Source organism: Coregonus lavaretus (genome assembly GCF_964263955.1).
Source record: "Coregonus lavaretus genome assembly, chromosome: 33".
Taxonomy (NCBI): domain Eukaryota; kingdom Metazoa; phylum Chordata; class Actinopteri; order Salmoniformes; family Salmonidae; genus Coregonus; species Coregonus lavaretus.
Window position 1 is genome coordinate 25668786 of NC_140020.1, and position 15490 is coordinate 25684275.

Sequence of the window (15490 nt, forward strand, 5' to 3'; positions counted from 1 at the left end):
AATAAAAATACACCATACAAGAGGAACGATGGCAAGGACTTGACTATGGCACACCAGCAAGACAAAGATGAAGTCCCCCTACATCTGATACCAAAAGGAAAACCAAGATCAAGTAGATCCACTCAGATGACATTTTCTAAGGACAAAACAAGTCGATTTAACAATTCTGTTGGTTTAGCGGCCACACTATTTCACCGTGTTGACGAGGTTGCACCATGGCTGCTGATCCCTGTGGACTACTAGAGACTCCGGCACAGCGCTGAGCTAAGCCCAGTGATAACAGTGATAGCTAACCAATGATGCAGCGTAACGGTGGCGGGGTGGGGGCCGGCGGCCAGCCGTGGCTGCTGCGGCGCGTGCGCCTCACCTGGCTCAGCTTCATGCTCTTCTTCATCCTGGTTTTCTTCCCACTCATCGCCCACTACTACCTCACCACCATCGACGAGGCGGGTGGCCCCGACAAGCGCATCTTCGGCCCGCGGCCCGGCGGCGAACTGTGCGAAGCCAAGCACGTGCAGGACCTGTGCCGCATCCGTGAGTCAGTCAGCGAGGAGCTGCTGCAGCTGGAGGCCAAGCGGCAGGAGCTGAACGGGGAGATCTCCCGGCTCAACCTGCGCATCGAGGCGTGCAAGCGGAGCATCGACAGCGCCAAGCAGGACCTGCTGCAGCTCAAGAATGTCATCAGCCAGACAGAGCACTCATACAAGGAGCTGATGGCCCAGAACCAGCCCAAGCTCTCTTTGCCCGTGAGGTTATTACCCGACAAGGACGACCCGGGCCTGCCTCCGCCGAAGTCTGCCCGTGCCTGCCGCCTGCGCTCCTGCTTTGACTACGCCCGCTGCCCGTTGACCTCTGGCTTCCCTGTGTACGTCTATGACCCGGCATCCTACCCCTGGGGTGAGTCCCTGGACCCGTTAGTCAAGCAGGCCTTCGCCGCCTCGGTAAAGAGCAGCGTCTACGTGACGGACAACCCCAGCATCGCTTGTCTGTATGTGGTGCTGGTTGGGGAGCTGCAGGAGACTCCCTCCTCCCCCCTCCCGGCTCCCTCTGAGCTGGAGAAGCAGCTGAAAGCTCTGCCCTACTGGAGGTCTGACGGACACAACCACCTCCTGGTCCATCTTTCCAGGAAATCCATGACGCAGAACTTCCTGTACAATGTGAGCACGGGCCGAGCGGCGATGGCCCAGTCCACCTTCCTGGAGCAGCAGTACCGTGAGGGCTTCGACTTGGTGGTGTCCCCGCTGGTCCATGCCCTCTCTGAGCCCAACTTCCTTGAGGTGCCACCCCAGGTGCCTGTCAAGAGGAAGTACCTGTTCACCTTTCAGGGCGAGAGGGTGGAGTCTCTGAAAAGCAGCCTGCAGGAGGGGCCGCCTCAGTCCTTTGAGGAGGAGATGGAGGGAGACGCGCCAGCCGACTACGACGACCGCATCATCGGCACGCTCAAGGCGGTGCAGGACAGCCACCTGGACAAGGTGCTGGTGGAGTTCACCTGTAAGACCCCGCGGCCTAGCCTGCCTACCGAGTGGGCTCTGTGTGGAGAGAGGGAGGAGCGGCTGGAGGTCCTCAAGGCCTCCACCTTCGCCCTGGTCATCTCCCCCGGGGACTGTCAGCTGGTGGCCTCGGCAGGCAGCAGCATGCGGCTGTTTGAGGCCCTAGAGGTGGGGGCCATCCCTGTGGTGCTTGGCGACCACGCCAGGCTGCCCTACCATGAGCTGATCCGCTGGAGCGAGGCAGCCATCATGGTGCCCAAGCCCCGCATCACCGAGCTGCACTTCCTGCTGCGCAGCCTATCGGACAACGACCTGCTGGCCATGCGACGGCAGGGCCGCTTCCTGTGGGAGACATACTTCTCCACCTCAGAGAATGTACTGGGCACCATCCTGGCCAGTGTTCGGACCAGCATCCAGGTGCCCGCCGCACCTATCCGCGAGGAGCCCGCCCTGGAGATCCCACACAAGGCAGGCAAGATGGCCGGCACAGACGCCAACCTGGCCGACAATGGCGACCTGGACCTGGGCCCTGTGGAGACGGAGCCACCGTATGCCTCGCCGCGCTTCCTCCGCAACTTTACCTACACGTCAACCAACACCTACCAGACCTGGAACCGTGCCCCGGGGCCTTTCCACCTGTTCCCCCACACGCCGCTGGACCCCGTGCTGCCCTCGGAGGCCAAGTTCCTGGGCTCGGGCACGGGCTTCCGCCCCATTGGCGGCGGTGCGGGGGGCTCGGGGAAGGAGTTTCAGGCAGCGCTGGGTGGTAACGTGCCCCGGGAGCAGTTCACGGTGGTCATGCTGACCTATGAGAGGGAGGAGGTGCTGATGAACTCCCTGGAGAGGCTCAACGGGCTGCCCTACCTCAACAAGGTGGTGGTGGTGTGGAACTCCCCTAAGCCTCCTTCAGACGACCTGCTGTGGCCAGACATCGGCCTGCCCATCGTGGTGAGTACCTTCCACCGCCGCTGAATACTCAACATGCCCCCGGTGCTTAGTGCTTGCTCACTGCTCAGACTGAACAATATGCTTGAATGGGAGAGAATGATCTGAAAGGCTTGGCTCGTCAAGCCCATTCTGAAATGCAAATAGTGTAACTTGTGATGTGGTGCAGCAGTCTTGGAGGCTGTGTGTCTGAGAGTGTGCTCAAGTACATCAGTCTAGCTGCTGAAGCTGATTTGATCTGCTCTCCCTGCTTCACTTAAAAACGTTCCTTACAACTCTGCAGGGCAGCCAGCCAAATTACACCAGCTGATATAAAGGAAATAGAAAGTGTGAAGTCCACAGAAAAGGTCTGTCTTTTAGATGGGAACTTCAACAGAATATTCAAGTATCCCAATTACAGTCTATAGGAAAGATATTCCCTCTGTGCAGGGAGATATGGGAGGATAGTTTAATGATCTTGAATGAATAGCCTAATTGGTCAACACATTTTAAAAAACCGTGTTACTATTGAATGCTAATAGATAATTCCATACTTTCATGTTTTTTGTTAGATGGGTTAGCCTAATAAAGGTGTTGAGAAAGGGGGGCGGAGTGGTTTGGACCATTACCATATATACTTTAATGAAATTCCACATTAAAAGGATAGTTCACTCAAATGATGCAAAACATACTGTTTTTGAAAACTTGACTGCTGACATGCACACATTCTTGGGATTGTATTAACAGTGAACTAATTAAGAAAATAATAAAAAAAAAATTGTGAACGATCCCTTTAACACTTCTCCTGTCCTGCAGGTGGTGCGCACGGAGAAGAACAGCCTCAACAACCGCTTCCTGCCCTGGGACGCCGTGGAGACGGAGGCCATCTTGTCCATCGATGACGACGCCCACCTCCGCCACGACGAGATTATGTTTGGGTTCAGGTCAGTTAGAGGGGAGTCTGGGGACCAGTCATTGAATCCAAAGCTCTTTGGAGAAAGAAAATGTATTTTGTTTTATACCTCATTGATTTTCAAAGAGATCCATTTTTCATTGGAACCCAGCAGACCGATGATCTGTCTACAGATATTGACAAGCATTGTGTGAATTGACACTTATTCCAAAAGTAAAACAATGTAAATAACATTCAACGCACACTGACATTAAAAAGCATTTTTAGCACAGTAGCACAGCGTAGACCAAAACATACACTAATGTAACTGACCCTGACAGATTAACAAGAGAGAAATGGACCATGTTGACTTTTCAAGCGCCACATGAGCATACAGTACTAGACTTGCCTCATCTTGAATATCATATCAGGGCCATGTGTAAAGCTAAATTCTGGGATTCAAAATACAAGAGAAAAGAAACAGCTGAGCTAGGGAAATGTAACGCCTCTCAAATCCATAGACAGCGCTCTATTGTTCATATTTTAACCATATTTTGAAGCTATATGTACTTTGTTTACATTCTTTGATGTTTGTAAACAATGGAGAAATTAAACCTTAGCCTATATTTTGGGTTATGATAAAGACCGATCGTTGCCTATAAGGCATTTATTTATAAATTACATTCATCAAGAATCAATGGGTAAATATCAAGAATTGATGACCATTGAACAGCTTCCCAAATCCCCGACTGCAGCATTGTCAAATGGTTTTGCCACTGTTGCAGCATGCCCAGGCAGGCAGAATGCTTCACTGTAGGAATGGAGTCATTTGTCATCAATTATCCTGGAATATTTTTTCCTCACCTAGAACAACTGCTAAATTCCTACTGGGAGTTTATATAGCGTGAATGTGCTAGATCTCCAAGGAATAGGACTGATGTTTGATAAGAGTTTAAACTTCATGTGCAAGCGTTTATGGACATTTCCAGAAGTAGGAATTTGGAACATATCGTCTGATAGCTGCACATAGGAGCTGATACTCCTCACTCCTTGTAGTCTCTTGTGTGTGTGTCTGTGTGCACGTCAGAGGTGAGGAGGGCCAATGGAGTGGGTGGGAGAGAAAATAATGCACAACACATACCTCTTTACGTCTCTTCTCCTTGTAGATTGCCGTCCTTGCTGACAAGCTGTAGAGACTGTGTTGTCAGCTACATGATTTTCATTATAGGCCTGCATGTACAATACAATATGTACATATAAACTCAGGAAAAAAAGAAACGTCCTTTCACTGTCAACTGAGTTTATTTTCAGCAAACTTAACATGTGTAAATATTTGTATGAACATAACAAGATTCAACAACTGAGACATAAACTGAACAAGTTCCACAGACATGTGACTAACAGAAATGGAATAATGTGTCCCTGAACAAAGGAGAGGTCAAAATCAAAAGTAACAGTCAGTATCTGGTGTGGCCACCAGCTGCATTTAAGTACTGCAGTGCTTCTTCGCCGGCCATGGCAGGACACTGACATTCCTGTCTTGCAGGAAATCACGCACAGAATGAGCAGTATGGCTGGTGGCATTGTCATGCTGGAGGGTCATGTCAGGATGAGCCTGCGGGAAGGGTACCACATGAGGGAGGAGGATGTCTTCCCTGTAACGCACAGCGTTGAGATTGCCTGCAATGACAACAAGCTCAGTCCGATGATGCTGTGACACACCGCCCCAGACCATGACGGACCCTCCACCTCCAAATTGATCCCGCTCCAGAGTACAGGCCTCGGTGTAACGCTCATTCCTTCGACGATAAACGCGAATCTGACCATCACCCCTGGTGAGACAAAACCGCGACTCGTCAGTGAAGAGCACTTTTTGCCAGTCCTGTCTGGTCCAGCGATGGTGGGTTTGTGCCCATAGGCGAGGTTGTTGCCGGTGATGTCTGGTGAGGACCTGCCTTACAACAGGCCTACAAGCCCTCAGTCCAGCCTCTCTCAGCCTATTGCGGAAAGTCTGAGCACTGATGGAGGGATTGTGCGTTCCTGGTGTAACTCGGGCAGTTGTTGTTGCCATCCTGTACCTGTCCCACAGGTGTGATGTTCGGATGTACCGATCCTGTGCAGGTGTTGTTACACGTGGTCTGCCACTGCGAGGACGATCAGCTGTCCGTCCTGTCTCCCTGTAACGCTGTCTTAGGTGTCTCACAGTACGGACATTGCAATTTATTGCCCTGGCCACATCTGCAGTCCTCATGCCACTTTGCAGCATGCCTAAGGCACGTTCACGGAGATGAGCAGGGACCCTGGGCATCTTTCTTTTGGTGTTTTTCAGAGTCAGTAGAAAGGCCTCTTTAGTGTCCTAACCTTTCATAACTGTGACCTTAATTGCCTACTGTCTGTAAGCTGTTGGTGTCTTAATGACCGTTTCACAGGTGCATGTTCATTAATTGTTTATGGTTCATTGAACAAGCATGGGAAACAGTGTTTAAACCCTTTACAATGAAGATCTGCAAAGTTATTTGGATTTGTACAAATTATCTTTGAAAGACAGGGTCCTGAAAAGGGACGTTTCTTTTTTTGCTGAGTTGATATTGTGCTCACATTTTGATGCAATTCTCCTCAGCGCATTCTCCCCAGTATAATGCTGACTTTTCCTCTCCGTCATTGAATCTAACTGTATAACTGTCTTTATCAGGGCGTGATAAGTAATTATTGTTTCTCTTGGTCCGGTTGTGTGTATCAGGGTGTGGCGGGAAGCCAGGGACCGCATCGTGGGCTTCCCCGGGAGATTCCATGCCTGGGATGTCAACCACCAATCATGGCTCTACAACTCCAACTACTCCTGTGAACTCTCCATGGTGCTGACGGGCGCCGCCTTCTTTCACAAGGTACAGCCCCTTCTCCATCCCCGTCATGACACCTTTCAACCCTGTGAGCCCTGACCTGTATGCTACGCACAGCTCTGTTTGGTGGTCCTCTGTTACTCAGTTGGTAGAGCATGGCGCTTGCAACAACAGGATAGTGGGTTTGATTCCAGGACCACCCGTACGTAAAATGTATGCATGACTGCAAGTCGCTTTGAATAAAACCGTCTGCTAAATGGAAGATATTATTATATTATACAGTGCATTCGGAAAGTATTCAGACCTCTTGACTTTTTCCAAATTTTGTTGTTACAGCCTTATTCTAAAATGGGTTAAATTGTTTTTATCCCTTCATAAAAAGTTTTACATTTTACATTTTTAGTCATTTAGCAGACGCTCTTACCCAGAGCGACTTACAGTTAGTGAGTGCATACATTTCTTTTTTCATACTGGCCCCCCGTGGGAATCGAACTCACAACCCTGGCGTTGCAAGCGCAATGCTCTACCAACTGAGCTACATAAATCTACACACAATACCCCATAATGACAAAGCAAAAACAGGTTAAAAAAAATACATCATCTGTAATATCACATTTACATAAGTATTCAGACGTTTTACTCAGTACTTTGTTGAAGTACCTTTGGCAGCAATTACAGCCTTGAGTCTTATTGCGTATGACGCTACAAGCTTGGCACACCTGTATTTGGGGAGTTTCTCCCGTTCTTCTCTGCGGATCCTGTCAAGATCTGTTAGGTTGGATGGGGAGCGTCGCTGCACAGCTATTTTCAGGTCTCTCCAGAGATGTTCGATCGGGTTCAAGTCCAGGCTCTGGCTGGGCCACTCAAGGACATTCAGAGACTTGTCCCGAAGGCATTCCTGCGTTGTCTTGGCTGTGTGCTTACAGTCGTTGTCCTGTTGGAAGTTGAACCTTCGCCCCAGTCTGAGGTCCTGAGCGCTCTGGAGCAGGTTTTCATCAAGGATCTCTCTGTACTTTGCTCTGTTAATCTTTCCCTCGATCCTGAGTAGTCTCCCAGTCCCTGCCACTGAAAAACATCCCCACAGCATGATGCTGCCACCACCATGCTTCACCGTAGGGATGGTGCCAGGTTTCCTCCAGACGTGACACTTGGAATTCAGGCCAAAGAGTTCAATCTTTGTTTCATCAGACCAGAAAACCTTGTTTCTCATGGTCTGAGAGCTTTCGGTGCCTTTTGGTAAACTCCAAGCGGGCTGTCATGTGCCTTTTACTAATGAGTGGCTTCCATCTGGCCACTCTACCATAAAGGCCTGTTTGGTGGAGTGCTGCAGAGATGGTTGTCCTTCTGGAAGGTTCTCCCATCCCTCCAGAGTTCCTCTGTGGATCTGTCAGGGTGACCATCGGGTTCTTGGTCACCTTCCTGACCAAGGCCCTTCTCCCCCGATTGCTAAGTCTGGCCGAGCGGCCAGCTTTAGGAAGAGTCTTGGTGGTTCCAAACTTCTTCCATTTAAGAATGATGGAGGCCACTGTTTTCTTGGGAACCTTCAATGCTGCAGAAATATTTTTGTTCCCTTCCACAGATCTGTGGCTCGACACAATCCTGTCTCGGAGCTCTACGGACAATTCCTTCGACCTCATGGCTTGGTTTTTGCTCTGACATGCACTGTCATCTGCGGAACCTTATATAGACAGGTGTGCCTTTCCAAATCATGTCCAATCAATTGAATTTACCACAGGTGCACTCCAATCAAGTTGTAGAAACATCTCAAGGACGATCAATGGAAACAAGATGCACCTGAGCTCAATTTTCGAGTCTATAGTAAAGGGTCTGAATACTTATGTAAATAATGTATTTCTGTTTTTTAGGTTTAATACATTTGCAAAAACTTGTTTTCGCTTTGTTATTATGGGGTATTGTGTGTAGAATGATGAGGAGTTTTATTTATTTAATACATTTTAGAGTAAGGCTGTAACGTAACAAAATGTGGAAAAGGGGAAGGGGTCTTTTCGAATGCACTGTATATTAACTTACCTGTCTTGTATAAGATACATCACCCTCATCCCTCCTCTCCACAAGTTCCTTGTACTTATTTTGGTCTGACCTGTCTCACCCTTTCCTCATTGTACCTGGGCCATATTCATTAGGCACCAAACGGAAGAAAAGATTGCTTGTCCAATGCTTGACTCCCTCATTTTCATTTTCTGTTGCAAAATGTTTTATAACGTTGTGTGTTCTAATGAACAGGACGCCGGTTGATTCCCTTATATGTTTTGTCTCTGCTGCAGTACTATGCGTACCTGTACTCGTATGTGATGCCCCAGGCCATCCGCGACATGGTGGATGAGTACATCAACTGCGAGGATATCGCCATGAACTTCCTGGTGTCGCACATCACACGAAAGCCCCCTATCAAGGTCAGTGGGGCGCACACACAGACACACATATACTCAAAAAGACACACACACCCCGGGCACTGTTTATTTATATTTCTGCTCCCTTAGCCGACCATTCCTCAACCTGACATGCTCAATATTCTGTTGCAAATTATAAATCAGAACACAAGAAGATTGGATTGTTGCCATACGCTTTCGTTTCCCTCGACATCTGTTTGCGAGACATTTATGACTAGCGGACTAATTATGCCAATCAAGCCAGGGGACATTGTGAGACCTGGAATCTTGTAATATTCCCAGGTGTTTTGTTCAGGAAAATCGGACAGGCTTCGATGGCGTGTGTGAGTTGACGGCAAGTTGGCCCTGGTAGGAATAAGGCTCGTGAATAATGCCTGCAGTGGAAGTAAACTCCTGTAACTAATGAACGACTTTCCTTTTCCTGAAGAATCAACCCTAAGAGTCAACCTAATTTTATGCCCTGTAATATGTGTCGTGGTATACAATTATGTGCAAGTATTCTGTCCCAGTGTTTATTGGCACACACTACCATATTTTACGACCACATGTTCATGGTATCGACAAAGCAATCAAAATGGTTGTAGCATTTTAATTAGATACACACAGATACACCCTCTCCATTTCCTCCCTCTTAGGTGACGTCTCGTTGGACCTTCCGCTGCCCCGGCTGCCCGCAGGCCCTGTCGCACGACGACTCTCACTTCCACGAGCGCCACAAGTGCATCAACTTCTTTGTCAAGGTGTACGGCTACATGCCCTTACTCTACACACAGTTCCGCGTGGACTCTGTGCTCTTCAAGACACGTCTGCCCCACGACAAGACTAAGTGCTTCAAGTTCATCTAGCCCAGGGCTAGGCCCAGCTAAGAACGTTGGGCAGAACGGAGCGAGAGTGAGGAACTCAGGCAGGACGGAAGAAAGGAGGGAGAAGAGAGGGCTGGTTCTGAGATGGATGGAGGTTTGGGGGTGAGGGCCTACACCCAAGAATTTGATCTAGAATGTACAATAAGAACCCTCTCCAGTTAATTGGCTGAACCCTCTCAGACCCGCCCCTCACACCTTTACTGGAACCACTGATAGGCTGGAAGCAGAGAAGGACCGCTGCCAATCAAGAAGCCTTTTCATATTTTTTTTTTCTTTCCTCATGTTGTCCATGTGTGTTTTATCAGCAACCACTACAGAGAAAACATTTGCCCCACCTTTTATGGGCCTACAAAGGAGAGAAAGAGGATAGAGATGTGGTAACACTGCCTACCCAAGGACTTAACTTGACTCTCAGAGCCAAACTCAAACTGACAATGTAAACGGACTGGTTTTAAACTGACACAGGGAGAGAGAGACAGTGGACTGTTGTAGTGGGCCCTGAGCTCCTGAATCGCTAGCTAAACATTTCACCTTTTGGGAGAGAAACAAAGGGGCAGAGGTATATACGGTTTGTCCATTGCACTCATTTCTTGTTTTGTTGTTTTTTTATTCATTTTACATTTATATACTCTACTCTTGTATATGAAACCGCGAGAGAAGCACTGATGGTCGCAGAAGTATTTTATTCGCTGATCTTGTTTTTTTTAAACGTGGTGTTTTAATTTTGTAAATCTCAATCTCGACGTGGGATGATCTTGGCGTTGGCAGACCCATAGAAATAGAATTACTAGAATGGGCAAAGCCCCTCAGAACATGGCATTCTCACAGTAGATTATATTTCTATGGGCAGACCTAAGCTAACCCCAGACAGTGTCCTGTTTGTCACTCTGCCTCTCAATGACTACAGATGGAGACTAAAGAACAGGACCATTAGGCCACAAGTTCTATATGTTTACCAGATAAATCTAGCAAATATTCATAGGAAAATTAATTTATGGGAAAGGAATTATCTAACAGGTTTGTTAAGCCTACAGCAGACTACAAAGGCTTTACATTGGACCTAAACACCTAGTAGGCCTACTTGTTTTCATAATAGTTGTCACCAGCTGTCATTGAGCATTTACATGGCTTTTTGTGACTTTTTGGATGTTGGTGGTATTAGGCTACCTATCAATGGTTGATGTTAAATGACTGAGTAGTCTTTCCTATGTAGTCCTAATGATGTGTTCAGTAATGGAGTAGGGTGAATTTGCCCCTAGATTCTGATCTAGGTTCAGTTTTGCATTTCCCCCGCTAATAGTTAAAGGCCCAGTGCAGTCCAAAATGTGCATTTTCTGTGTTTTATATATATATTTCCACACTGTGAGGTTGGAATAATACTGTGAAAATGATAATGCCCTTTTAGTGTAAGAGCTGTTGGAAAATACTGAAATTTTTGCCTGTTTTGGTGGGAGGGAGTTTTGGCCTGCCTGGTTACATTACCAGGCGGTAAATAAGACCGTTCCAAACCTCTGTGCCAATAACAGTTAATTTTCAGTTTTCCCATCCCTACTCAGACCACTGCTCTTTGCTAAGAAGCTATTTTTGTTTATTTTTGACAATTTTAATTAAAGACAATCACAGTAAGGTACATAATTGTTACCCAGAAATGATTTGATAGTGAGATAAAAAATGGCTGCATTGGACCTTTTTACGGTTAGGATTGGGGGAGGGGAAGCTGATCCCAGATCTGTACCTAGGGGAAAACTTCACCCCGGAGCATTCGATAATGGTTTCAATTGGGCACTTGTGGGAAACACAAGTCTAAAAATATCAATATATCAGACCTTAGTGCAAGGAAGTGAAAAACAAGCTTATTTCGACACTGAAGATATTTAGGTGTTTCTGTCCCTCGTCGTCATGGTCCAATACTCATGCCAATCATGTCATAGATCACACTTCCATTCAGTATTAACCTCCAAAATGAGCTGCTTCTCTGTACAGCGTCTACACGTCAGGTCCCTCAAGTTTCATTTTGTAACGATTGATGCTCAGTGAATGTTTTCTTTGCCAAATAGGTACGATTTTTATCTGCTGATAAACGGCACAATATTTTGCAAAGTGCACAATGTGAACGCTTGTTAATGGGATGCAGTCTGGTACACCCCTGCCCCCCACCCCTTTTAGACTGTCTTCCCCCTCCTAAAAATAAGTTGACCACCCCCCCTCGCCTATTGAAATGGCAGTGCCTGTACAGACCTTATTAATTAACGTACGTTGGCCTTTTCTGGCATCATTCCATTGATTTTACTTAAGGATCTAAACTGTAACACTAGATCCTTTATTTGAGATGATTCAGGAGATATGATGACACTGTTGATCAGCAATAGTAATCTATTTGATTCTGGGAGGTTAAAACTATGGCACTCCGCATTATCGTCCCCATAGTTTCTGTATATTTATTGAATTGAATATATTAAATGGATATACTAAGGCTTGCTTCTGAAGGGGTTAACTTTGTGAATAGAAATGATGACTGCAATAAAATGAAATGTGATCTTGGTCAACGGAACCTCCTCGCCTGACTGACCTTGCATCACTGGCCCACTGTGCACAGATGTCAATTCAACATCTATTCCACATTGGTTCAACGTAATTTCATTGAAATTACGTGGAAACAACGTTGATTCAACCAGTGTATGTCCAGTGGGGGGCCTCATTAGAACACTAACGAGAACCAATATGTGGCATTGACCGCTCGACTTAGAACTCGCCCTAAAACACAAATTTAGGATCAGCTCTAACCTGTGCCAATCCTAACCTGAACCTTTAATAGGTGAAAAGCAAAACTGATCTTAGATCAGGTCTTGGAGACAACTACAGTCTGGGTGTGTGCTCAAACCTGGTTTTGACTGACCCATTTGCAATAATGTGCACTCACACATACCAGTGGCTTGAGTTTGAGCTCCAGATGCTGCCTGCATAATTACCTGGTTAACAGACACACTCCTAACATTTCCTGGGGCAGGGAGGGGTCGGCTCGGGTTACGTCTCATGCAGTGCTTTGGAAGTCCCACCTCCCCTCCCCGTTTTCCCCCTCGGGACAATGGCACAGCTGGTTTTCTAGTGTCAACAGATGAAGAAAGAGGGCCATGAAACAGCCGCCAATCATTCCTCTAGCTAGGTGTTTAAGTGTTCTGAAACTAGGCACTCCTGGGACTATTTCCCCACACACGCCCAGCCCTGGGTCTTGTTCATTAGGCACCCAACAGACAAACAGGAAGTCCCTACCTGGTGTTGGTCCAATACGTTTAGTTTTTTTGGGGAGAAGAAAAAATAATGCTTTAAAGCTGTTTGCTAGTGTGCCCTAATGAATATGACCCTGGGCTAGGCTCCCAGCCACCTGCAACTACTGCTGCCTGCCCTGTTCTGTACCAGACGGACCACTGATGACAGGGTAAAACAAACCGTTGAAGGCCGGACATGGAATTAAAATCTCTCGACGTTAGTTTAAAACGTGTCTATGACTCGTGTTGTTCTTTTGTCTCCTCCTTTACCGCAGAAATTAAACAGTAGGCATACATTTCCTGACGTTCTCTAACCTCACACGTTATTAGCCAATATGAGTATGTTCAGCTTAGACTATGGGATTTAATTCAGTCAGCATACTGTGGATCTCACGGCAATATGTCACCAATCTCTGACTCCATGCTGCGAGCTGTGGCTGCACTCTGCAGAAGCCCTGACCCAATGGGGTGTGGGGCGTCGGGCAACAAGCCTGAACTAAACACTGAACCACTAACATCACAGGGAGATGAGAGAATAGCCACCTCATCTCCAGCCGGGAGAGAGAGAGGGAGGAGGGGGTTCTTGTTACAGTAAAGCGGGTGTGGTGCTAGTACTAGAGTAGCCATCAAACGTGTTTCACAGTGAAATGTGAAATAGACCCAGTGTCCAGGCCTGCTTCAGAGTCAGCATGACACACATGATACTGCTGCGTGGAATCCTGCTTGTCATACTGTACTCCTTGTAGCATAACTACAGTACCCATAATGCTCTGTTTCACCAGTGATTCTCTACATAGAAATATAATGACTAGATTCTATTTCTATGGAAGAGCATACTGTAGTGTTGATGGATTAAATATATATTTTCTCACCCACCTACACACAATACCCCATAATGACAAAGTGAAAACATGTATTTAGAAATTTTTGTACATTTTATTAAATTCAATACAGAAATATCTAATTTACATAAGTATTCACACCCCTGAGTCTATACTTTGAAGAATAACCTTTGGCAGCGATTACAGCTGTGGGTCTTTTTGGGTAAGTCTAAGAGCTTTCCACACCTGGATTGTGCAACATTTACACATTATTATTTTCAAAATTCTTCAAGCTCTGTCAAATTGGTTGTTGATCATTGCTAGACAACCATTTTCAGGTCTTGCCATAGATTTTCAAGTAGATTTAAATAAAAACTTGGCCACTCAGGAACATACACTGTCTTCTTGGTAAGCAACTCCAGTATAGATTTGGCCTTGTGTGTTAGGTTATTGTCCTGCTGAAAGGTGAAGCAGACTGAACCAGGTTTTTCTCTAAGATTTTGCCTGCGCTTAGCTCCATTCCGTTTAGTTTTTATCCTGAACAAACTTCCCAGTCCTTATTGATTACAAGCATACTCATAACATGATGCAGCCACCACTGTGCTTGAAAATATGGAGACTTGTACTCAGTAATGTATTGAATTTGCCCCAAACAACGCTTTGTAGTCCCCTGTAGCTCAGTTGGTAGAGCATGGCGCTTGCAACGCCAGGGTTGTGGGTTCGTTTCCCACGGGGGGCCAGTATGAAAATGTATGCACTCACTAACTGTAAGTCGCTCTGGATAAGAGCGTCTGCTAAATGACTAAAATGTAAAAATGTATTCAGGACAAAAAAGTTAATTGCTTTGCCACATGTTTTGCAGTATTACTTTAGTGCCTTGTTGCAAACAGGATGCATGTTTTGGAATATTTCTGTACAGGCTTCCTTCTTTTCACTCTGTCAATTAGGTTAGTATTGTGGAGTAGCTACAATGTTGTTGATCCATCCTAAGTTTTCTCCTATCACAGCCATTGAACTCTATAACTGTTTTAAAGTCCACCATTGGCCTCATGGTGAAATCCCTGATCTGTTTCCTTCCTCTACGGCAACTGAGTTAGGAAGGACGCCTGTATCTTTGTAGTGACTAGGTGTATTAATACACCATCCAAAGTGTAATTAATAACTTCACCATGCTCAAAGGGATATTCAGTGTTTTTCTTTTTTTTTCATCTACCAAAAGGTGCCCTTTTTTGCAAGGCGTTGGAAAACCTCCCTGGTCTTTCTGGTTGAATCTGTTTGAAATTCACAGCTCGACTGGGGGACCTTACAGATAATTGTATGTGTGGGGTACAGAGATGAGATGGTCATTTAAAAATCATGTTAAACATTATTATTGCACACAGAGTGAGTCCATGCAACTTATTATGTGACTTGTTAAGCACATTTTTGCTCGCCATAACAAAGGGGTTGAATACTTATTGACTCAAGATATTTCAGTTTTATTTTTATTTTATTTTTTAAAACAATTTCCACTTTGACATTATGGGGTAGTGTGTGTAGGCCAGTGACAAAAAATGTCAATTTAATTCATTTGAAATTCAGGCTGTAACACAAATTGTGGAAAAAGTGTGAATGTGTGAATACTTTCTTAAGGCACTGTAGCGCTAATATGTAATACATGAAAGGTGCTGGGTCTTTTATAAGGATGATATAGGCTACAGAGTTGTTTGATTCAGTGTGCCACAACAAAACAAATATAGTTTTTCTATTCTCAAATTATGCTAAATGTGACTCACATTATGTAAGACCACTCTGAAAATGTAGTTTGTATTTGTGTTCTTGAACACATGCACACAAAGACATGGTATTATAACGGGAGATGAAACAGCTGTAAAAAGAAACCCCTAAAATAGGACGAAAAATAACAAATCAGTAAAATTGATATTGCATAATGTCACGCAACTGTAACAAAGTGTATAAATCAGCATAGCTCGTTAGCATAGT

General features: G+C 45.9%; 1 protein-coding gene across 1 annotated transcript; it reads left to right on the forward strand.

Moving 5' to 3' along the window:
• Positions 1-209: 209 nt before the first annotated feature.
• LOC311108040 (exostosin-like 3) lies at positions 210-11049 on the forward strand. Its single transcript, XM_084150684.1, has 5 exons — positions 210-2438; positions 3231-3358; positions 6047-6191; positions 8432-8560; positions 9193-11049. Exons 1-5 carry the CDS (start codon positions 297-299, stop codon positions 9400-9402), a joined length of 2754 nt encoding a protein of 917 aa, XP_084006810.1. The 5' UTR covers positions 210-296; the 3' UTR covers positions 9403-11049.
• The last annotated feature ends 4441 nt before the right edge of the window (positions 11050-15490 follow it).

Coding starts and splice junctions, on each gene's coding strand:
- LOC311108040 (XM_084150684.1), top strand. CDS start 297: ATGATGCAGCGTAACGGTGGCGGGGTGGGGGCCGGCGGCCAGCCGTGG. Junction 3,359..6,046: donor GAGATTATGTTTGGGTTCAG/GTCAGTTAGAGG, acceptor TGTGTGTATCAG/GGTGTGGCGGGAAGCCAGGG. Junction 8,561..9,192: donor CACGAAAGCCCCCTATCAAG/GTCAGTGGGGCG, acceptor CCTCCCTCTTAG/GTGACGTCTCGTTGGACCTT.